This window comes from Myotis yumanensis, unplaced genomic scaffold, assembly GCF_028538775.1.
Source record: "Myotis yumanensis isolate MYYU_CA2020_CCGP unplaced genomic scaffold, mMyoYum1.0.hap1 SCAF_16, whole genome shotgun sequence".
Taxonomy (NCBI): Eukaryota; Metazoa; Chordata; class Mammalia; order Chiroptera; family Vespertilionidae; genus Myotis; species Myotis yumanensis.
The window spans coordinates 20,056,728-20,079,010 of NW_027223767.1; the positions used below are offsets into that span (position 1 = coordinate 20,056,728).

The 22,283-nt window shown below is 37.8% G+C and overlaps 1 protein-coding gene across 4 annotated transcripts; it reads right to left on the minus strand.

Moving 5' to 3' along the window:
- Positions 1-342: 342 nt before the first annotated feature.
- NSRP1 (nuclear speckle splicing regulatory protein 1) lies at positions 343-21,606 on the minus strand. 4 transcript variants are annotated; one of them, XM_070394897.1, is made up of 8 exons: positions 21,098-21,214; positions 19,960-20,050; positions 9,164-9,237; positions 8,596-8,652; positions 7,403-7,531; positions 6,341-6,548; positions 4,846-4,954; positions 343-2,267 (listed from the first exon to the last, which is right to left on the minus strand). In XM_070394897.1, exons 3-8 carry the CDS (start codon positions 9,173-9,175, stop codon positions 1,214-1,216), a joined length of 1,569 nt encoding a protein of 522 aa, XP_070250998.1. In that variant the 5' UTR covers positions 9,176-9,237; positions 19,960-20,050; positions 21,098-21,214; the 3' UTR covers positions 343-1,213. The 4 variants fall into 4 exon arrangements, with proteins under 4 accessions (XP_070250998.1, XP_070250996.1, XP_070250997.1 ...); XM_070394898.1 differs by lacking the exon at positions 9,164-9,237 and adding an exon at positions 15,497-15,578 and having other exon boundaries at positions 344-2,267; positions 21,098-21,212; XM_070394895.1 differs by lacking the exons at positions 9,164-9,237; positions 21,098-21,214 and adding an exon at positions 21,557-21,606.
- Between the last annotated feature and the right edge of the window lie 677 nt (positions 21,607-22,283).

Genomic DNA, 22,283 nt, shown 5'->3' on the forward strand with positions numbered 1-22,283 from the left:
CAATGATCTCACCCAACTTTTTAATAGTTATATTATACTACAACCTTCTGTGCATGCTGAGTTAATCCTCACCCAAGGATACTTTTCCATTGATTTTTAGAGAGTGGAAGGCAGAGGGAGGGAGAAACACATCTCTGTGAGAAACATTGATCAGTTGCCTCCCTTAGCACTATGACTGGGAATCGAACCTGCAACCTTTTGGTGTATGGGAGAATGTTCCAACCAACAGAGCCACCTAGCCAGGGCAAATAGCACTTTCTTAATGGGAAGAATTGTTAGAAAACTATTTTCTCCATACCATTCATCCTTTTCTCATGAATAAATTATTTATAATATTTTTTAAAATATATTTTATTGACTTTTTACAGAGAGGAAGAGAGAGAGACAGAGTTAGAAACATTGATGAGAAACATCCATCAGCTGCCTCTTGCACACCTCCTACTGGGGATGTGCCCGCAAGCAAGGTACAGGCCCTTGGCCGGAATCGAACCTGGGACCTTTCAATCCGCAGGCCGATGCTCTATCCACTGAGCCAAACCGGTCAGGGCTATATAATATTTCATTTTAAATGGTAAATTTCAAAGACAGCATAGAGATTTCAGTTTTGACACATAAATGGAAGTTGTAATAAGCTGTATATTTAAGAGCATATAAAACAACACATTCATAAAGACACCTGGATCTTTAGCTAATATCATTTGGACTAAATGTCTCCACCTTTTCACACTTAGCTAAAACTGATTTATATACACAACCAATTTACTCACTTGTGAGGTCACAGAATTCAATGAAAGTAATTTTTAACGGCGGGGGAATGGGGAGCAATTGTGTACAAATGACATTTCTTTTAAAATTAGAGCATGAATTAGAAGTACAAACATATCACCATTTTTATTCTCTTTTAAGCCAAATATGCTCGAGCTAACAAGATATATATATCTGTCCATATTTTATATTTTAATACAAATTTCAAAACAAAGTATAACAATATTCTCTATGTTTAAATTCACTTAATTTTATAGAAAACACAATATTTATAAAATAAACAGCTCCTGCAACAAAACCAACATTAGGAGAGTTGTTTAAATTATCTTTTAATGGTTATAGCAGAGCCAATTTTCCTCATAAAGTATCTACCGGGACGGGACTTAGCACACTCTTTAGGCTGCTTGAATACACTCCTTTATGTGTTCACACAGCATATTCCACCAAGTCAATCATCTTCTTTCTCAATATATGTCTTTGCATTAACCCGTGCCATATGCCTGGCCAAGTACCTGTCTCTAGCTGACATTACAGTTTCTTCATTGTTCCGTTTTGCAAACTTGTTCACAGTCTCGTGTGGTCTCTCTTGTTCTTTGCCCATCTCTTGGCATTCCTCTGTGGCTCTGTGTTTTGCGCCCAGTGATGTTTCAGAACTAGAGAGTTTCTCTGGGTTACTTTCTTTATCCTTTTCCACGTCTCTCATTTTATTGGCTCTCTCCTGGTCAAGAGACCTATCCTTTGCCCTAGAATTCGGGCTGTTTTCCTTTCTGTCTCGCTTTCTTTCTGAAGATTGAACACTCATTTCTCGTTTTTCTCTATCTCTGTTTTCATATTTTTCTTTCCTTGCTTTCGTATGTTCTTCCTTTTCTTTGCTTTTCTCTTCCTTTTCTACTCCTTTCTCACTGTGTCGGTCATGATCATTTCGATGTCTATCTCTTTCTTGTTCTCTGGTGGGATATTTCTGTCTGTCTTTCTCCCTTTTCCATTCTCTGTCATTTCTTTCTCTTTGGTCTCTTCCCCTCAGTTTATCTTCTTGTTCATGCCTCTTCCAGTGGGAATCTCTATGACTGGCATCTCTGTGCCTATGGGAATCTTTCTTTTCTTTTTGGTAATCACGGTCAGTGTAATAGTTCTCCTGGTTCCTGAATTGTCTCTCTTGGTGCTGATCTTCCCGTTTCTCATGTCCTCTTGACTTGGAACTTTTTGTGTGGCTTTTGGTACCATGTTCTCTTTCTTCACTAGATGACCGTGAGTGGGTTTGATTCCTGTGATGCCTGGAGTCATTCTTAGTGGTCTCTATGCTCTTTTCCCTTCTGCAGTTCACTTTATTATTTTCTTCCAGTTCATCATCCTCGCTGTTGTTAGCATCAAAGTCACTGTCTGCATCTGGGTTTTCCTCTACTTTCACAGTAGTTTGGAGAATGCATTTCTCAGGTGGTATTCTGTTCTCTGAAGTTACTTCATCAGAATAACCCCTTGGTTTCTCTTCCTTTATCCCAGACCTATAAAAAAATAATATAACACTAAGTGCCACATTATGATTTATAGTAAGCAAATGAAGTGTTCACATTTTTCTCAATATTTAAATCAATAAAACTATAATTATATATGCATATTGATTATCCAAATGTAAAAAGATGCTGATGTCTATTTACCTTGTAAACACCTGCAAATTAGCATTTTCTAACAATTTAGAATATTTTCAATATTGGTAGAAGTGAAAAAGAAATAAGGCCTTTTGTATTGGATCACTAGAGCCTTTAGGCAGGGATCTGTACAAGGCCTTCATTTATCCTAAGCATAGACAAAGAATAATTGGGAAAAGAAAGATATATTCTGGATCTTAGTATTTTCACAATATGAAGTTTAAGTTGTGGCTCTTTGTTGGATTTTTATTTTTATTTCTATAAAAATTAAGAAGAGCCCTGCAAGCAGATGAAGATAAAATTTTTCACAGCAAAATGGTGGCAAAATCTAATTCAAAATATCACTAAATAAACCCTCTTATGATTAAAGAGGCACCAGCATCTTGAAATACTCCTTGGCACCTATCGCCACAAAATGAAAATATGTGAATCCATCCAACCATTACAAACAGCAACACTAAAACTGTTTATATCATCTGAATTTTCCCTGTTGATAAGCATGGTTAATTAACCAACACATTCATTCTTTTCACTTACTAATCATACTAATAGAGCAACAACTATGGTTCTCTAGGAGTTGCTAGTACAACTGTCTTGGCTAAAGTATTCACCACTAATTAGGAATTCTATTAGACTCTGAGAAGTATAACTATTAAGTGACATTATGGAGTTTCATGGCTGGCCTCACAATTATTTCAGATGAAACTCTAATAATAGGAACACTAAATCTCAATCTTCAAATACACCTTCTTAGACTCATAAGTCTCATCAATTTTTAAATCAAAACCTGGCAGTTGGGGGGTGAGAAGTATAAACCTAATTCCCTCTCTTAATCCTTAATTCCATTCTCCTGCCTCTCTCCTTTCCCCAGCAACGTAAGACTCAGATCCTCTTATCTGAATGTTTCTGTTCCCAAAAAGTTTATTTAAATACAAGTTTAGGACTAATTCTCCCTTTTACCTTCAGCTATATACTTACGATATAAACATTTTAGCATTCCTATTTAATCCTATATAAGGCTAATATGCAAATTGTCCCCTTGGGAGTTCGACTGACCGGGAGTTTGACCGCTTGCTGACCACCAGGGGGCGGCGCAAAACGAAGGAAGGCCCCAGTTGGCAGCCAGCAGCCAGGGGAAGGAAGGCCCCTGATCGCCGGCCAGGCCTAGGGACCCTACCCGGGCACAATTTCATGCACCGGGCCTCTAGTACTTTATAATATTAAAAAAAATCCTCTAACTCTTATTTTCTAGAGCAGTACTAATAGAAATGTCTACATAAGTGGTAATGTCCATATCTGTACTAATATGGCAGCCACTAGTCAAATGTGGCAACTGAGTACTTGAATATGGCTGTTGTGGCCAAAGTTTTAAATGTAGTATTAAACAACCACACATGACTAATGGCTACGTACTGGATAGTGTATTTCTAGCCATTAAGATGTGAATTTTACATTTTATGGAGGCTAGGTCCTATTTATAAAAGTAAACCACATCTCTTTTTATATTCTACCTAAACATGTAAGTAGAATTATTGCAGAATCAACACAATGTTGAACTAAATACCTTTTAAATTAAGAAACTGTAAAATGTTTTAAATTAAGAAACTGTAAAATCCTAGCCATTCGTTTAATTAGGTCAGGATTGGCTGACAAAACAATATGCAGCCCGGCCAGCATGGTTCAGTGGTTGAGCATCGACCTATGAACCAGGAGGCCATGGTTCGATTCCTGGTTGGGGCACATGCCCCGACTTTGGACTCAATGCTTAGTAGGGGGTGTACAGGAGGCAGCCAATCAATGATTCTCTCTCAGCACTGATGTTTCTCTTCCTCTCCCTCCCTCTCTGAATCAATAAAAATATATTTAAAAAAAGAACAACTGCCAAACCGGTTTGGCTCAGTGGACAGAGCGTCGGCCTGTGGACTGAAAGGTCCCAGGTTCGATTCCGGTCAAGGGCATGTACCTTGGCTGTGGGCACATCCCCAGTAGGAGGTGTGCAGGAGGCAGCTGGTCGATGTTTCTCTCTCATCGATGTTTCTAACTCTCTGTCCCTCTCCCTTCCTCTCTGTAAAAAAATCAATAAAATATATTTAAAAAAATAAAAAAATAAAATAAAAAAAATAAAAAAAGAACAACAAAAAACAATATGCAATTCTTACCTTGCAGTGGTTCTCAACCTGTGGGTCGCGACCATCGGAAAACACATATAGCATATCAGATATTTACAGTACGATTCATAACAGTAGCAAAATTACAGTTATGAAGTAGCAACGAAAATAATTTTATAGTTGGGGATCACCACAACATGAGGAACTGTATTAAAGGGTCGCAGCATTAGGAAGGTTGAGTACCACTGTTTCAGAGGGTTAAAATGATCCAACCACAGATCATGAACAGTATCTTTCTTTTAAATATTCCGTGTGCCATGTCTCACCTAGCTTCACGAAAGCTGCATGTAGGGACTTCCTCTTCACCAACTGCTTGATTTAATAGATGCCTATAAAATCCACTGAGATCTTTCTGCTTGGTTACATCCAAACGTGCTAAGAGAGGGAAAGCAAAAGTGAGAATATAGGCAACAAGGCAAAAATACAACTCAGTTTTATGGACATACAGTACATAACATACACTGTGTGTAAACTATTCTCTAGATCAAGAGTTGGGAAATTAGCCCAGCCAGTTTGGGTCCATGGATGAGCATCAACCTATAATCAGGGGGTCACGGTTCAATTCCTGATCAGAGCATATGCCCGGGTTTTGGGATTGATCCCCAGTAAGGGGTGTGCAGGACATAGCCTATCAATGATTCTCTGTCATCACTGATGTTTCTCTCCTTCCCTCTCCCTTCCTCTCTGAAATAAAAAAATATATATTAAAAAAAAATAAAAAGTTGGGAAACTATAGCCTACAGGCCAAAGCTGCCTACCTTTGTAAATGCATTTTTGTTGAAATGTAGCCCTGTTCATTTGTTTATGTATTGTCTAGGGCTGCTTTTATGTTACAAAGGCAGAATTGAGTAGTTGGTACACAAAGTCTAAAACGTTCATAATCTGGTGCTTTATGGAAAGTTTGCTGTTACTCTAGAATTCAGTGGTTCTCAACCTGTGGGTCGCGACCATTGGAAAACACATATAGCATATCAGATATTTACATTACAATTCATAACAGTAGCAAAATTACAGTTATGAAGTAGCAACGAAAATAATTTTATGGTTGGGGGTCACCACAACATGAGGAACTGTATTAAAGGGTCGCGGCATTAGGAAGGCTGAGAACCACTGCAGTCTAGATGAACACATAGTACATGCACAGACCAAGTCTTAGAGATTTGGTTTTCTTCCACTTAAAGTTGATGAGCATTTGCCAAATAAACTATTTATAAGTACATATTTCACTCAAATCTTGAGAAATGACCATGAGTAGAAAACACTGAAGTAAAGCACTATAACTCTGTTTGGCCTTTGCACATCTTTGTTTTTTCTTGAATTAATGTTATTCTTTTTCTAAATGCCCAGCTGATGCTCCTTGGGTGATGTTACTCTAGTTTTCTCATCCCAGAAAATATAACTAGGATTTGAAACTCAGTTTATACTGCTCCTGTAAGTGTCGTGGTATTATACCTTGTAATCAACGTTTTTACATTTGGAATCATTTTCCAAAGCAATGACTTGTAATGACCATAGTTTTAAACAAAATAGATATAAGTGAAAAGTCTAGTAGAAGTACTAGTTATTAAGAATACAACTATGTTTAGTAGAAATCTGTTTTATGATAATACAACATAATATCATAACTTGTACCTTCAATTCCTATGCATAAATTATGACCACAACATTATAATCAAAAAGTTCAGTGACAGAACAAATGGCTAACCACAGGGCAGAATTCTGCTGCTTGTTTCCTTCTACCCTCGCCCTCTTCCATTTCACCTTCGAGTGCAGCAGCCCTCTTCTCTCTTTCCTCCTCTTCAGCTCTCTCTTGCAGTTTTTTCTTATAAGCAGATGTCACAAATGCCTCTTTATCATCAAATTCTCCCTTTTCCATTTCTCGTTCTCTCTGTATTTTCTTTTCCATTCTTTTTTCCTGTTCCTTTTTTCTGATCTCAACTGCTTTTAGTAAGTTATGAATATATTTGGGCTAGGGGGGAAAGAAGATTATTTAGGAAAAAGTCAAAGATAATTGTCAATACTCTATTTTTTATCATGAATTCATTAAAAAAATGAATAGTTCAAATAAACAGGCTTATCATCATTGCAAAAATCAATATAAATTAGCAAGATTGAAATGAAAATTCTTTCCAATAAAAAATATTCACAGTGCTATTTTACCATTATTTTTAAAAAACTAAAACAAAGTAAATAATTTTTCTACCAGTTTCTGTCACCATTTTTACTGGTATTGTTTTAACATTTCTTCAACAGATACATGAACCAAAAAGGTTCCTACTAGCTTTTCACATTAGTTGTAATACGATTAAAATAGTAGCTTTAACATAATTTTACACCACTTTATTTGTAGATACTGTAAGATGCAAAGATCCTTAAAAATCAGTCTGTGCTTAAGAAAGAATAAGATAGAAAATATGAACTTATTTTAATGCCTTTACCTTTTTTTTTCAAAATAAAAATCTGATCATATGTGTAGATGATTCAGTTATGAGGTAAGAAGCAATAAAAAATAAGAGGATGATAAAATACAAGTAAACATGAACAAAAGCAGAAAACTTTCTAAGAAAAATATTTCAAAAAATTATTTGCAAAGGTTTAAAAAAGCAAAAATGAAAATTTATAAAATGTTAGATATTTCACTTGTTCCTGTTGAATAAATGTAGGGCTTCTGGGTCCTAAATCAAATCTATAATATCTGAAGTAGGGGCACTTCACACTTCAAATGCCTAAAAGCTTTTTCTCAGATCATCTTCATGCTGAAACAAGATTAAGATATACAATGCAGGTCAAGGTCAAAGAAAGTTTGTATTTTCAGCTACAAACCTTTCGGTCTTTTCCCAAAAGCAATTTAGGATTATTTTCTTCCTTTTTTTTCTGCATTTCATCATAAATACTATCATATTCATATACAGTAGAATCTTCTGCAAGGGCCTTCTGGATTTCCAGTTTGGTCTTTAAAAGAAAAAATTAAACATTTTTCAAAAATATGAACTAGCTAGCTAACAGCACAAAAAAGTGGAAGTAATTTTCTTGAGACAGAATCAGAAATCTATCAAAAATTTCTATCAATCACATTTTAAGACAAAATATATGAACAGCAATTTTGGAGCCTAGCTGCCTGAATTAGAAGCCTGGCTCTATACTTACTGAGCTGTGTTTTTTCCTTTAAAATTTCTAAAACCTGGAAATCAATACAAATCAACAAACAACTATATATATGTAAAAGCCTAAGTGATCGAACAACTGGTCAACCAGTGGCTATGATGTGCACTGACCACCAGGGGGCAAACGCTCAACACAAAAGCTGCTCCCTTGTGGTCAGTGCGATCCCACAGCCAACCTGGCGTGCCCCCCGCCCCCCCACACCCTGGGCTAACCTGCCAGGCTGAGGGACCCCACCCATGCATGAATTTGTGCACCAGGCCTCTAGTACTAACATATTTTCAAAAACAGCCTGGCCAGCGTAGGCTGTTTTTGAACATTTACCTATGAACCAGGAGATCATGCTTCAATTCCTGGTCAGGGCAAATGCCTGAGTTGCGGGCTTGATCCTCAGTCTGGGGCGTGCAGGAGGCAGCCGATAGCCAATTGATGATTCTCTCTCATCACTGATGTTTCTATCTCCCTCCCTCTCTGAAATCAATAAAAAAAGTATGAAAAAAAACAAGGGTCAAATTAAGTTCTTAAAATTTTTTTAATTGCTTTCAGAGAGGAAGGGAGAGGGAGATAGAAACATCAATGATGAGAGAGAATCATCAATCAACTGCCTCCTGCATGCCCCTACTGGGGACTGAGCCCACAACCGGGCATGTGCCCTTGACCAGAATCAAACCTGGGACACTTCAGTCCACAGGCCTACACTCTATTCACTGAGTCAAGCCAACTAGGGCTAAATTATTTCTTTATACATACCTATTCTGTTTTGTCTCAGCACTTAGATACCAAAACTGGTACTTAAAAATGTGAGCTGAAATACCTACTTCACCAATTACATTTAAGTCACTCTTTGACCTTACCTGTTTCATTGCTTGCTTTTTAGCAGCTTCCCTCTGAAGGCTTTCACTCACGGAGGTCTAGAACACAGAAAAATGCTGTCATTATTTAATACTTCTTTTCCAAAATTCTGGTTGGCAACTGGTTCCTTACCTATCTTTAAAAATACAAAGGTAATATTATGAATTGACATTATCAAGGCCTTTCTCCCACACTTTTGGAAACAAACGAATTTTCATTGTTACTTATCAGATTAGGCTATATGGGGTACAAAACAGAATAGAACAGGACAAATGAGGTAATGGATTTTTTAGTCTCAACTTCAACTTTACTACTAAGTCAGTCAACTTCTATGGATTTCAATTTGCTTTGTGTGTTCATGTGAATGTGTGTGTGCATGTGTATTAGGTGGGGGTGGATTGGTCCCTTCCAACACTAAATTGGTATCATCCCCAGCAATAAAAAGCACATTATTTTAATATTCACCATTAAATATAGTATATCAAGCTTTTAGTATATATTTAAGGCTTATGGGCAGCCAAAACTATCTGAGATTATAATCATTCGATAAATATGTACTGAAACGCCTACCATATCTGGCATTGTTCTAGCTCCTGAAGATATCAGAAACACAAGAACAGTCTTTGTTCTGAGAGATAAATGGTCTGAAAGGGAAGACAAATAACTAAAGAAATCATTATAATATAAACGTGATAAGCAACACAATAAAAGGATAAAAAAGGGCTGTGGGAGCAAAGGGAAACAAAATGTATGAGAAATCAAGAAAGCCTTCCCTAAAGAGATATGACATTAGACCTGAATCAAAGAATTTAAGAGAAGGCAAGAGGAATATAATAGAAAATAGTAACCACATGGACAAAAGTAAGGTCTTACAGCTAAGAAAAGAAATATAATTAGCATACGTAAGTAAAAATGTTTCCTTAAAAGAATAAGGCTTTGTAAACATACTAACCAACACCAAAATGTACACTTTAACAGGGTAAATGTTGTGGTGTGTAAATTATCTTTAAAAAATAGTAATACTAGTAAATCTATTTTTAATTAAAAATATAAGCCTCAGCTCTAGGACTATAGGACTGTTTTCAACTGGATAGTATCAATTGGTGTTTCCTGTTTTACACGGCAACAAAGATAACAAAATAAACAAATCTAATTCTAGTTCCCTAAAAACATGGAGATAAAGTTAATACAAAAAGGCTATACAAGTAACAGAATACTTATTAAAAGAAGTGTATAGGCAGCTGGGCCAAGTGGGCCAGTTGGTTGAGTGTCATCCTGTGCACTGAAAGGTTGCCAGTTCCATTCCTGGTCAGGGCATGTAGGGAAGGCAATTGATGGATTTTTTTCTCTCTCTCCCTACCTTTCTTGGATTTAAAAAAAAGTGTTTAAGCAAAGAACTAAGGACATTTTAGATAGTAAATTGACTCCAACAAGAGGAAGAGAGGTTGGTAACAAAAACAGAATCCAACATTTACAGAGGCAGGTGCTACGCTAAGTGAATTACTTGTGTATTACTGTATTTTTCAATTAATAAAAATTTTAATTAAGTGATATAACACATTTTTCACCAGAGTATCAATTTTAAACATTAAAACATTAAATATGCTAATAAACATCTCATGAAATTCTTCTCAACATATTTTTATGTCTTTCCAATTCGTGTAAATGAAATATATATATATATATATATATTTTGATCACTGAGTTAGTAATATCCTCAGGATTGACTAGAAGAGTAAGTCTCCAAATGCTGGACTTTTACTTCTTCACTTGTTTTTATTATTTGGCCCATCTCTCCTCTTCCAATCTGTCACAGTTCACCTGCTGTCACTTTAAAACTGGTTGCTTCAACCTGAACTTGAAAAAATAAAGCACAAGGCTATTACTTTTTAATTTCATATAGTGTAGAATAAATAGGCAGACTGGGAAGGGCCTCTACAACATAAAGTATACTTTGAGACATCTCAAGAGGCTATGCTTCCATTTTTACAGTTGTTTAGAATAAGCCTGACCTTTGAAAAAAAATCAGATGTTACTTCTAATAGGTTAAGTTCATAATGGAGGGAGTAGAGTAACTTTACATATCCTATTCAGAGACTTATATCCCTGAAGTTGCAATAGCATCAGTGGATAAAGAGGTCACTCTGAACCTAAGCTGAAAAATTCAGGGAGGATTATCTCCTTTTGAAGCTCATTTAATTCTGTTTTCTAACTGAAGGAACTGTGACAATGACTATTAAAGATGACAAAAGCCCAGCCGATGTGGCTCAGTGGTTAAGTGTCAACCTATGAATCAGGAGGTCACAGGGCACATGCTCGGGTTGCAGGTTCGATACCCAGTAGGGGGCATGCAGGAGACAGCCGATCAAGGATTCTCTCTCATCATTGATGTTTCTCTCTCTCTACTCCCTACCTCTCTGAGATCAATAAAAAAAAAGAGTACACACACACACACACACAAAACAAGGGTGAAATTAAAGACATTGATGTTTTGTGTGACAGTTTTCTCTGATGAAAAAAACAAAGCAAAAAGTGGAAGCATAAAAGGAGTATAAAAAGAAGAGTAATTTTTGGATTGCTCATAAAGAAAACAATTCTTTAACAGTCACATATAGTGTAAGATATGGATTAAAGAGAAAAAATCAGAACATGGTTCTCAATATCCTTCCTATGTTGCATCAATCAAAAATAGTAGAAAAACATTTCATAAGATTCAGTGAAAACATATTTACTATAATCAATGACACCTCTTACAATACACTTAGAAACCCAAACTTTATTTCCAAAAATATCATTAACCATGTTGGTAATAACTAGTGCACTTATAATCAACAGTCAAAGGTCTTGTAATCCTCCCCACAGAGGTCAAATTTTAATGAAATACACTTGGTATTTTTTCAAAAGACAAGCAACAGTTTGGCACCTAATATATAATCACAATGACCAAGTCAGGTGTGCAGAGTCCCCAGTACACACTTTATTAGAGTTCAGTTATAAATATACAATCTCTTGACATTGAAGATGTAGTTCTTGCAGATAAAGCCCAAAGGCAGGAAATGAATCTCCTCCCAAATGCTGCTTCTTATCTTTAAAGTAAACTCAAATTATTACTAAACTAATAAAGTAATTTTGTTTCAGAGAGTGATCTGATCTATTTTATAAATCCAAGAATGAGATGGAGGATTATTGCTTTTTGTCTGACTACACACACTAAAACATGAAAATAAAGGAAGAACTTTTTTTAAATGATTTTTTATGGTAAAGTTAGATTAGGCAATATCAAAGCCTGTCAATATATGAGGAAGATGGATACTGTTTTGGAAAAATAGAAAGCTAATTTTTAAAAAAATGTATTTTTATTGATTCAGAGAGGGAGAGGGAGAGATAGAAACATCAATGATGAGAGAATCACTGATCAACTGCCTCCTGCACGAACCCCACCGGGGATCGAGCCTGCAACCCAGGCATGTGCCCTGACTGGGAACCAAACTGTGACCTCCAGGTTCATAGGTTGATGCCCAACCACTGAATCACACTGGCCGGGCAAAAGCTAATTTTTTAAACAGCAAATTTTAAGGTAAAGCTTTTACTATCTTCTAATCAGAAATAAGTCAGTTAAAAATGATGAACAACTGGGTGCATTGAGATTGCATACAAATCAAATAAAAAGTATTTCAAAAATATAATTATAGTTGCCCTGGCCAGTGTGCTCAGTGGTTGGAGCATCCTCTCGTACACCAAATGGTGGCAAGTTCGATTCCCAGTTAGGGAATCATACATACTTGGATTGAGGGTTCAATCTCCCATTGGGGCATGTCAGAGGCAACTGATCAATGTTTCTCTCCCTTCCTCTTTCTAAAATCAATAAAATGTGTGTGTGTATGTATATATGTGTGTATATATATGTAATTATGGTCATTACTGCCTTCTTTATGGAATTTTTAAAAAAAGAAAATGAAGTTTATTTATAGAAATTGTTTCTAATGCAAGGGCTAAAACAGGCACTTCTAATGTAAAGTATATGGTAAAAAAAAAAAAAAAAAAAAGTTGATCATTTCTTTCAGTATTTGTGCTTTGTTGCAATCTCATTCTTAGTCCCTTTCTCAACCCAAACCTGCTCTACTCACATTCCTTCCTAACATAGGAAGTGGCAATTCTTCATGGAATTTTTCTAATATAATGGCCACAACACAAAATGGAGATTAAGATTCTATTTAAAAAAATCAAAAAAAGCCAGGCTACCAATTATGAGTGTCAAACACAAAGTGGGATGGAGATAGCACATGAAACTTTCAGATGACTAATGATGAGTTATTGCATGCAGAGAGGATACTTTTATTGTAGCAACATAGCTACCATTTATTACACTTCTACTCTGTGCTATGTAGTGTAGGATATACTACCTCTAATCCTTAAAATAAACTTTTATTAGATATTATAAAATACTTTTTAAGATATAGAACTGAAACTGAGATGCTAAACAACTCACTAAAGATCTTAAAGGTAGGAAAGCAATGCAAAGCTTCTGGCTTAAGCTGGCAAATTAATATGCTGAAGTCTCCTCTTCCTCCAAACCCTCAAAATGACAAAAAATAAATCCGTAATCATGCCAGAAAATAAGAAGGGCTATTTTGAATGGACTGGAACTTGAGGGAGATAAAAGGCAAGAAACTAAAATGCCCACAGAGGATGAATGTTATAAAAAGGTGGGAAAGGTTCCCAGAGCACTACATGAACTGAATTAAGTGATACAAAGAGCAGAAGACAGAGAAGACAGATTAATTGGTTTGTGCAGCAATGCAAGTGGGTCTTTATATACTGCCTTCCTGAGAAAGATATATAGCAGATTTCATTTCTGCTCTTAGTTGGAAATGTAAATACAGGATTAGAGACAGAAATCAATGGAACAGAATACAAATTCCAGAGAAACAGACCCACACACTTTTGGAAATGTAATACATAATAAGTGAGCCATTCTATCAGGGGAAGGCACAGAATGATAGTTCTCCATCATGCTCAATATCCCTCTTTTACAGAAAGTATTTAATATCCCTTATCTATACTGAAATGAAATGCATAGATTATATAAACTCTCTACACAAAAATTTTAGAATTATATATTTCTTCCTTCCATTCCATTTTGGATACATACATACATACACCTGGAGATATAAAAGGAAAGTAATTTGTATTAGAATAATATACTCTGTATTTCAACATGTAAATACTCAACCATGTTAGAACACAGTAAATTCTCAGATTCTTCTACCGTGTAGAAGCACTGTAACCACCATTAATGCTAAAGATACATATGCTGACTGCAGAACTGGTGACTCAAGCACCACAAATGACACTGGTAACAGTGACCCAATTTTCTTAAATGGTAAATAAACTCTTGGTAAAGTTCTGAACAATGTAAGATATAATCGTCCCTCAATCTACAAGATAGTCAAATTAGGAGAAAATCTAGCCTGCGTTTTGCCATGCAAAACACAATATTTTTAGAGATATTTTAAATATTATTTTATTAAAAATACTTTAATAAAAATAAAATGCGCAAAACATTTTGAGTTTCTGTGTAAAAATAACTTAGGTCCTAGGCTCATAAAATTATAAACAGCTTTTCATCTGTACACATATTCAGAGGGATTTTACCTATATAGATGGGGAGAATATCTACCTACCATCACTGGCCCACATCCAAAATTGGTGTCAACAATACTCACTCTCAATAATTGTAAAAGCCAAAGCTACTCCACAAATTTCTTAATGGCTCTCTGGAAGTAGTAACACCCCTACTGAAAATTCTTAGAATGAGATTTAAAAAAAAAAATTTTTTTTGAACAGAATATTCACTTTGCTGAAAATTAGTAGTCCCACCTATAATAATAAAAGCATAATATGCTAAGTAGACCAGACAACCTTCCAGATGAAGCCACGGCAGCAGGGGCCAAGGCCGAGGCAGCCACGGCCGCGGTAGGAGCCGAGCCCCTTACACAAATTTCGTGCATCGGGCCTCTAGTCTTAAAATATTAAGACACCAGATGACAGAATGTGTAATTTCACATGATAAAAACCATCTCTCTTTGAAGTTTGTCTCATCTTTGCTAATCCCCCAACTAACCCTTTTGCTATTAAAATTCCATTACAAACAAACTGCCTCTGAAAGGGAATCCTATATTAATAAAACCCTAATATGCAAATGGCCGAACAGCGGACTAACCACCAGGGGGCAGACTCAACACAGGAACTGCCCCCTGGTGGTCAGTGTGCTCCCACAGGAAGCCAGGCTCATGGCTGGGGAGCGCAGTGGTGGTGGTGGGAGCCTCTCCCGCCTCCATGGCAGCACTAAGGAGCAGCGAGCCGAGTGGTAAAGAGCAGTGAGCAGGTGGACAGTGAGGAGCGAGGGGTCCCAGACTGTGAAAGGGATATCCAACTGCCGGCTATCCCCTGAGGGGTCGCGGACTGCGAGAGGGTGCAGGCTGGGCTGAGATCCCTCCCCGCACAAATTTCGTCCACAAGCCTCTAGTATATTATAATGTTTAAAAGCATGGACTCTGGAATCAGGTAGATTTTCTGGGTTCAAAATCTAGCTCTATTACTTAAGTACTCTGTGTGTGATATAGACCAATTTCTGTAATTTCCTATTACCTTAGTTTTGTTTTTGTTTTTGTTTTTTTTTGTTTTTTAAATATATTTTATTGAATTTTTACAGAGAGGAAGGGAGAGAGATAGAGTTAGAAACATCGATGAGAGAGAAACATCAATCAGCTGCCTCCTGCACATCTCCCACTGGGGATGTGCCGGCAACCCAGGTACATGCCCTTGACCGGAATCGAACCTGGGACCCTTGAGTCCGCAGGCCGACGCTCTATCCACTGAGCCAAACCGGTTTCGGCTTACCTTAGTTTTCTTAGATGTAAAATCTCTCCTTTTCTTTTACCATCTTCCCTTTTAGTTTCAACATGCACAAATTGCCTCTATTCTAAGAAAACAACAAAAAATTACACCAACTGTCATTATTCCTTCAACTATCATCTCCATCTCTTTCCCTATCTTCCCTATCAAACTCTTAAAATAAGACCATGTATTAAATGAATTAATGATCAGATAATAGAATAATAAAAGAGATGGAAAGGGAGGCTGCAGAGCTTTTTCCTAAGAAAATGATGAGGACTGAAACACCTTTACAGCTAATAAATAAACTGGAAACAGTGAGCAACAGAAAAGACATAACTGAAATACTGATAAAGGTTTAACATAATCATGGTTAATGTCGAGCAAGAGACAAATATTGAGTAATTTCCCTAAATATCTGTTTAACTGTATCATTCTACCTACCCAGGTCTACTTGTTCTTGGTCTTTGTCATTTTCTAAATTAACATTTAATTTACTTATCTGTTAGGCTAACTATGTATCACCTCCCTTCCTCCCACTAGCATGTAAGTTCCACAAGGGCAGTCGCTTTGTTTTTGTTCAACTGGCACAGAGCAGGGAATCAATATTTGTTGAATAAACTAATGAATAAATGCAAGATCTGAAGACAAAGATACTCCTCCAAAATGATAACTCACCAAATGGGTCAAAAAAAGTATTCTGATGCAATGATAAATTTCTATGAAATGAAAAGCAGTAACAGATAAAACTTAAAGGCACTGACTGATGTAACTTAAAGGACATAAAGATAAAATTAAAGGATATAAAGAAAATATCAGTTGTCCAAGCCAATTTAAAAATAGCAGTAGGATTTAAAAAACTACAATACTGTACTTCCTCATAAGAATATCCAGTGCCAGGGAAAATGACTAAGGTCTACAAGATCTTGAAATAAATTGTTAACCCAGAAATACTACATTCATGCAAGTAGATATTTAGGTGATAAAAGGAACAGGCATCCTGGCAGTGTGGCTCAGTAGATTAAGCATCATCCTGTGTACCAAGAGGTCACTGGTTCGATTCCCAGTTGGGGCACATGCCCTGGTTGTGGGCTCCGTCCCCAATGGGGAGCATGTAGGAGGTAGCCAAATGGATGTTTCTATCTCTCTTTCTCTCCTTTCCTCTAAAATATCAATAAAGACACTTAAAAAAAAAAAGCAACAGGAAATCATTCCTTAAAAATCAAGAACTTAAATAATGCTTCTATGAGCACATGTTAAAAAACTGTTCAACAATGAAATTAAGCCAAAGATCTTAAAAATGGAACGCACTGGTAAAAGAACTAGTAGAGTGCAATGAATCAAATTAAATAAAAACAAATATTACAAAAATGCAAGGATGGTTTAATTTCAAAAAATTAACACGAACTGATACTAAAAATATTAAAATTTAATTTTATGATAAAAAAATTCTTAGTAAGCTAGAAATAGTAGTAAAACCTTACAGCAAACATTGCAATTAATTGTGAAACTTTATATAAGCAACTCCCATTAAAGTCAGGAATGTACAACATTGTTTCTATCATTGCTTCTATTTATATCACTAGAGGCTCAGTGCACGAAATTCGTTCGGGGGTGGGGGGAAAGGGTCCCTCAGCCCATCCTGCACCCTCTCGAAATCCGGGACCCTTTGGGAGATGTCCAACTGCCAGTTTAGGCCCGATCCCGTAGGAATCTGGGACTGCTGGCTCCTAACCGCTCGCCTGCCTGCATGCCTGCATGATCACCCCTAACCACTCTGCCTGACCGCCCCTAACCGCTCGCCTGCCTGATTGCCTCTAACTGCTTGCCTGCCTGCCTGATCACCCCTAACCGCCTCTGCTTGCCTTTCTGATCGCCCCTAACATACCTAGAAATAAATGTAACAAAAGATGTTAAGTGAATTTTATGGAAGAAATAGAGGCCTGGTACACGAATTTGTGCACAGGTGGGGTCCGGCTGGCCCACCCCAATTGGGGCCAATTGGGGGGAGTGGCTGTGGGCGCTGTCTAGCCAGCCCCGCCCCCTGGTCGAACTCCTGGTTGAGGGGACAATTTGCATATTAGCCTTTTATTATATAGGATTATAAAACTGTATTAAAGGATATATAAAAACCTGAACAAATAAACATGAATCTTTATGAGAAGACAAATATAAATTCTCTCCTAATCTATAAATTCCAATTCCAATAAAAATCCCTATAGTTTTCGTATTAAGAATAACAATTAATTCAGTAAGAATTTTGTGGTTTTAACTAGCCCTATTTCCATCATACCTCCTGAGAGTCATGGTACCTAAAAACAGCAGCCCACAAACATGGTAGAAACCAGCAGTCTGGCAGCCACTGGAGAGGGTTAAGAGTTCCTTCAAAACAGCTATCCTGGAGGATTATTGGACTTCCATGGTGGTTCCCTGGAAGACACCACTCACAAGGCTGTCTTTATTTGACAGAGCTGCCAAGTAAAACAGTCTTTTCCCTGGGGGGGTGTCTGTCAAAAACAATCAAAGACAATTGTTGAACATCAGGGCTGCCTGAGGCAGTGGATAATGGTTTTAACAGGTGAGGCAAAAAACAGGCTAACCAAAAAGCTTTAAAAGTAAAGCTGAAGAATAAGCCTCTATGCAGTGGTTGCAACCGCTGGTTTAAGGAAATGAGGGCTTTGAAAGCTCTGGGGCTCATGAATGCAACAGACATACCAAGACCTTTATGCATGATCAGGAAAGACCTGAGATGGTCCTAAACTCTCTTTTGAACTTGAGACTGCGCAAGCAAGAAGTGAAGGCTAAGGCAAAGTTATAAAATACCTGGCTGTATATTGAAAGCATGTTTTAACATGAGCAGACCCCTTTGGCAGATTGGAGACTTATTAGTTGCAAATATTTAGGGGAATTTCTGTCAAATTATTAACTGACCACTAATCTAACCAACAATAAATACAAACTAAGATTTAGTACAAAAAAGTCACTAACAAAAATTAAAAACAACAGCTCTTGCCAGCTTGGCTCAGTGGATATAGCATTGGCACAAGGACCGAAGGGTCTCAGGTTCCATTCAGATCAGCATGTACCTCGATTGCAGGCTTGATCTCTGGCGGGCCGGGAAGCAACCAGTTGATGTGTCTCTCTCAAATTGATGTTTCTCTCTCTCTCTCCTCCTCCTCCTCCCTTCCACACTCTCTAAAAATCAATGGAAAAATATCCTCGGGTGACGATTAACCAAAAATAAATAAATAATAAAAATTAAAAACCAGAATGAAATAGTTGTCCAGGGCAGAACGTGGGCAAGTAGACTGCAAAGGGGCATGAAAGAACTTTCAGGGGGGAGGGGAATGCTCTACATCCTCAGTGGGGCATATACATTTGTCAAAAGCCATCAACCTATACACTTAAAAGCCACATATTTTATTACATGTAAATTATATCTCAATTTTTTTAAAGGTGAACCATCTAGAATAAATTTTAATAGAAAACAAGAAACAAGTATGTTAAATTACCTACCTATGCTTTTACACAATTAGTAAAATTGAAAGAGAAGCAATTTTTCTGCCAGAACAAAGCCAATACCAGTATAGCTGATGCAAAGGTCTTTTAGAAATATAGAAAATGACTTAAGTATTACATAAGCACACATTTGGGGTTGCTTCTACTATAAACTGTGGATTTCACAAGAAAATAGTTTTGGCTGCTAAAATATAAAATGTTCATATTATATGTACTAGAGGCCTGGTGCATGAAATTCGTGGATGGGTAGGGTCCCTAGGCCTGGCCAGTGATCAGGGCCAATCGAGGCCTTCCAGCTGCCTGCCAGGGCCTTCCTTTTTCAGCTGCCGGCTGCCAGCAGGGGCCTTCCTTCGTTACGCACTGCCCCCTGCCCCCCTGGTGGTCAGCGCACGTCATAGCGAGCGACTGAACTCCCAGTCAAACTCCTGGTCAGACTCCCAAGGGGACAATTTGCATATTTGCCTTTTATATATATACAGAAGATTATTGTAGTACTATCTATGGTAACATTACACACTACCATAATTGCAACTGAGCAATAACATTTAGCAGAGACTGAATAACCACAAACGTAGTCTCCTAAGAAACTACTTTACTAATAAAACTTTCTAGGAAATTGGTGACTTCTCAATAGTTTATTTTCAGGGTGGTTTACACAAACAATTTTGTTACATCAGTATTATCTATCTAAAATGACTGTGTAACTGCTTAAAAATAAGTGAAGTTCATAGCTTGTGGGGGGGGGGGGGGATCAGATTGTTCATGTATCATTTATGAAGACCATCAGTGGAGCTTCTTTATTCCTTTTGGTAATCCCGTAAATTACAATATACTCCAGATACACTGTACTGACAAATAGCTAAGACAAGCAAAGACATCAACTTCACACTTCAATTTTAAAAAATATACATATTTTCAACAATTTGGTAGAAAAACATAGATTCCCTTACCTCATCATCATCAGAATCATTCCCAAACACTGATGGTTTTTGCAAAACAGGGTGTAACTTCTGTGCTTTCTTTGGCAAAATAAGCCCATACCTGCATTTTTTTTTTGAAATAGAAATTATACCATTATATTTAAACGTTAAAACATAATACATTCACTACCTCTTCCAGATGGAGCTACCAAGTCAAAACATGTCTACGAACACACAAGTTTCCGATCTTCAGACGTCTCAAAGTTCTAACATGCTAAGATTTTATAACTGTTATTCTAAGTGATTATTTGTAGGCACAAGCCAAACTCAAACACCATGTTAATCCAAGAAGAGAAGTAACAGAAGAGTACAGAAATGATTTAGATGGTAAAATTCGACTAAGGCAGCAGTTCTCAACCTGTGGGTCGCGACCCCTTTGGGGGTCGAACGACCCTTTCACAGGGGTCGCCCAAGACCATTGGAAAACACATATGTAATTACATACTGTTTTTGTGATTAATCACGATGCTTTAATTATGTTCAATTTGTAACAATGAAAATACGTCCTGCATATCAGATATTTACATGACGATTCATAACAGTAGCAACATTACAGTTATGAAGGAGCAACGAAAACAATTTTATGGTTGGGGGTCACCACAACATGAGGAACTGCATTAAAGGGTCGCGGCATTAGGAAGGTTGAGAACCACTGGACTAAGGTTTTTAAAAAGAACATGTTGGTGGAAAGCTCAGTTCATGTCCATTAAAAATAAAAACACTCTCAATTATCTTTTAGTCTAACAAGAGTCAACAAAATAAATCCCGCCCGCCCCTACTGTGCACTGACACAGTTTTAAAGAAGTTATTGATCGGATAATATCACCCACACTTTCTTAAAGGATTACATTAACTGAAAAACCCGAGTAGCCATAGGATAACCTCTCATTACACCTCAGTAAGCTCCCTCGCTTTGTATTGGAGCATCTGAGCGCACCATCCCATCAGAGGCAACTCGCTCAGTTTCTCACATTTTGGCCTTTAAGATGCAGCGATCCCAGAAAGCCACATCAGAAGCACAGATTATCCATCAAACGTTGAAAACTTGGAAGAACGTACAACACTTGTCTCCTGCGGCACCGCACACCCCAAGTCCCTATATGCCTACCCTTTTCTGTGGTTTCTCAGCACATTTTCCTAAAACCAGAAGGGTTGGCGGGAACCAGGACTTGAGCGGCAAGAACAAGGCCCGCTAAGGAAGCCAGGGGTGGTCTCTTCTCACTGCCCCTCAAAGGCATCCAAACGGGGAGAAACTCAAGCGCGGGGTAGGAAGCAAGACTGAGGGGCCTCAGACCGAGCTTTTGGAAAATAGAAAAGTCTCGCTCTCTGCCCCTCAGCCTAACTTCCTTTATTTCCTCACAAGTTTCTCCCTCAAACTTCGGGCTTCCTTCCATCCTGGAAAATATGGGGGGGAGGGGAGTATGTTCCTCAGGATTTCTCGCTTTTCCCGTCTCTATCCCTGACGAGACAGCCCCTTCACTTCCAGCGCGCTTTTACTCCTCGGCCAAAGGCACAGTCGCCGTGGTTTCTCACTCCCCAGCCTAACCCTAACTCCCGCATCACTCACTGCCTGCCCGGAATCGCCATCTTGCTCCGGTCTCCGCTGAACGTGGCTGACGCCGACGTGACGCTGACGCAGACGCTGACGTAGTCACGTAAACTCTCGCGCGACTTTGGGCGGCCAGGAGTCCGCCTCGCCGCTGAGTCGCTTTTGAGTGGATTCAAACGCTGTTTTGGAATCTTGTCCCTTGGTCTTCGGTTTAATTTGCAAACCTACTGACTGCTTCGATATCAGTGGGAAGAAAAGAATGGCAAAATTCTAGGCCAGTGGTTCCCATGGTCCCGGGACCAGCAGGTTAGCATTATCCGGGAATTTGTTAAAAATACAAAATACAGCCCTAACCGGTTTCGCTCAGTGGATAAAGCGTCGGCCTGTGGACTGAAGGGTCCCAGGTTCGATTCCGGTCAAGGGCATGTACCTTGGTTCCGGGCACATACCCAGTAGGGGGTGTGCAAGAGGCAGCTGATCGATGTTTCTAACTCCCTAGCCCTCTCCCTTCCTCTCTGTAAAAAATCAATAAAATATATTTTTTTAAAAATACAAAATACAAATTAACGGGTCCTATCCCAGAGCTACTGAATCAGGAACTCTGGGATGGGGCCCAGAAATGAGTTGTTCAGTATGAGTATATCCGGCTCAGGGTAATTTGGCAGAAAGTGAAAATCTATATCCTCATAGTGTCTCATAGAACCAAATTGCTTAATAATACTGTGGTACCAATGGGTATAGGAAT

Excerpts from the sequence above, each read along its gene's own strand:
- NSRP1 (XM_070394895.1), bottom strand. The coding sequence starts at position 21,576 with ATGGCGATTCCGGGCAGGCA. Across the intron at positions 6,549-7,402 it reads TTTTGGGAAAAGACCGAAAG|CCCAAATATATTCATAACTT; the intron begins GTTTGTAGCTGA and ends TTTCCCCCCTAG. Across the intron at positions 2,268-4,845 it reads TGCAGCTTTCGTGAAGCTAG|GTCTGGGATAAAGGAAGAGA; the intron begins GTGAGACATGGC and ends ATTTTTTTATAG.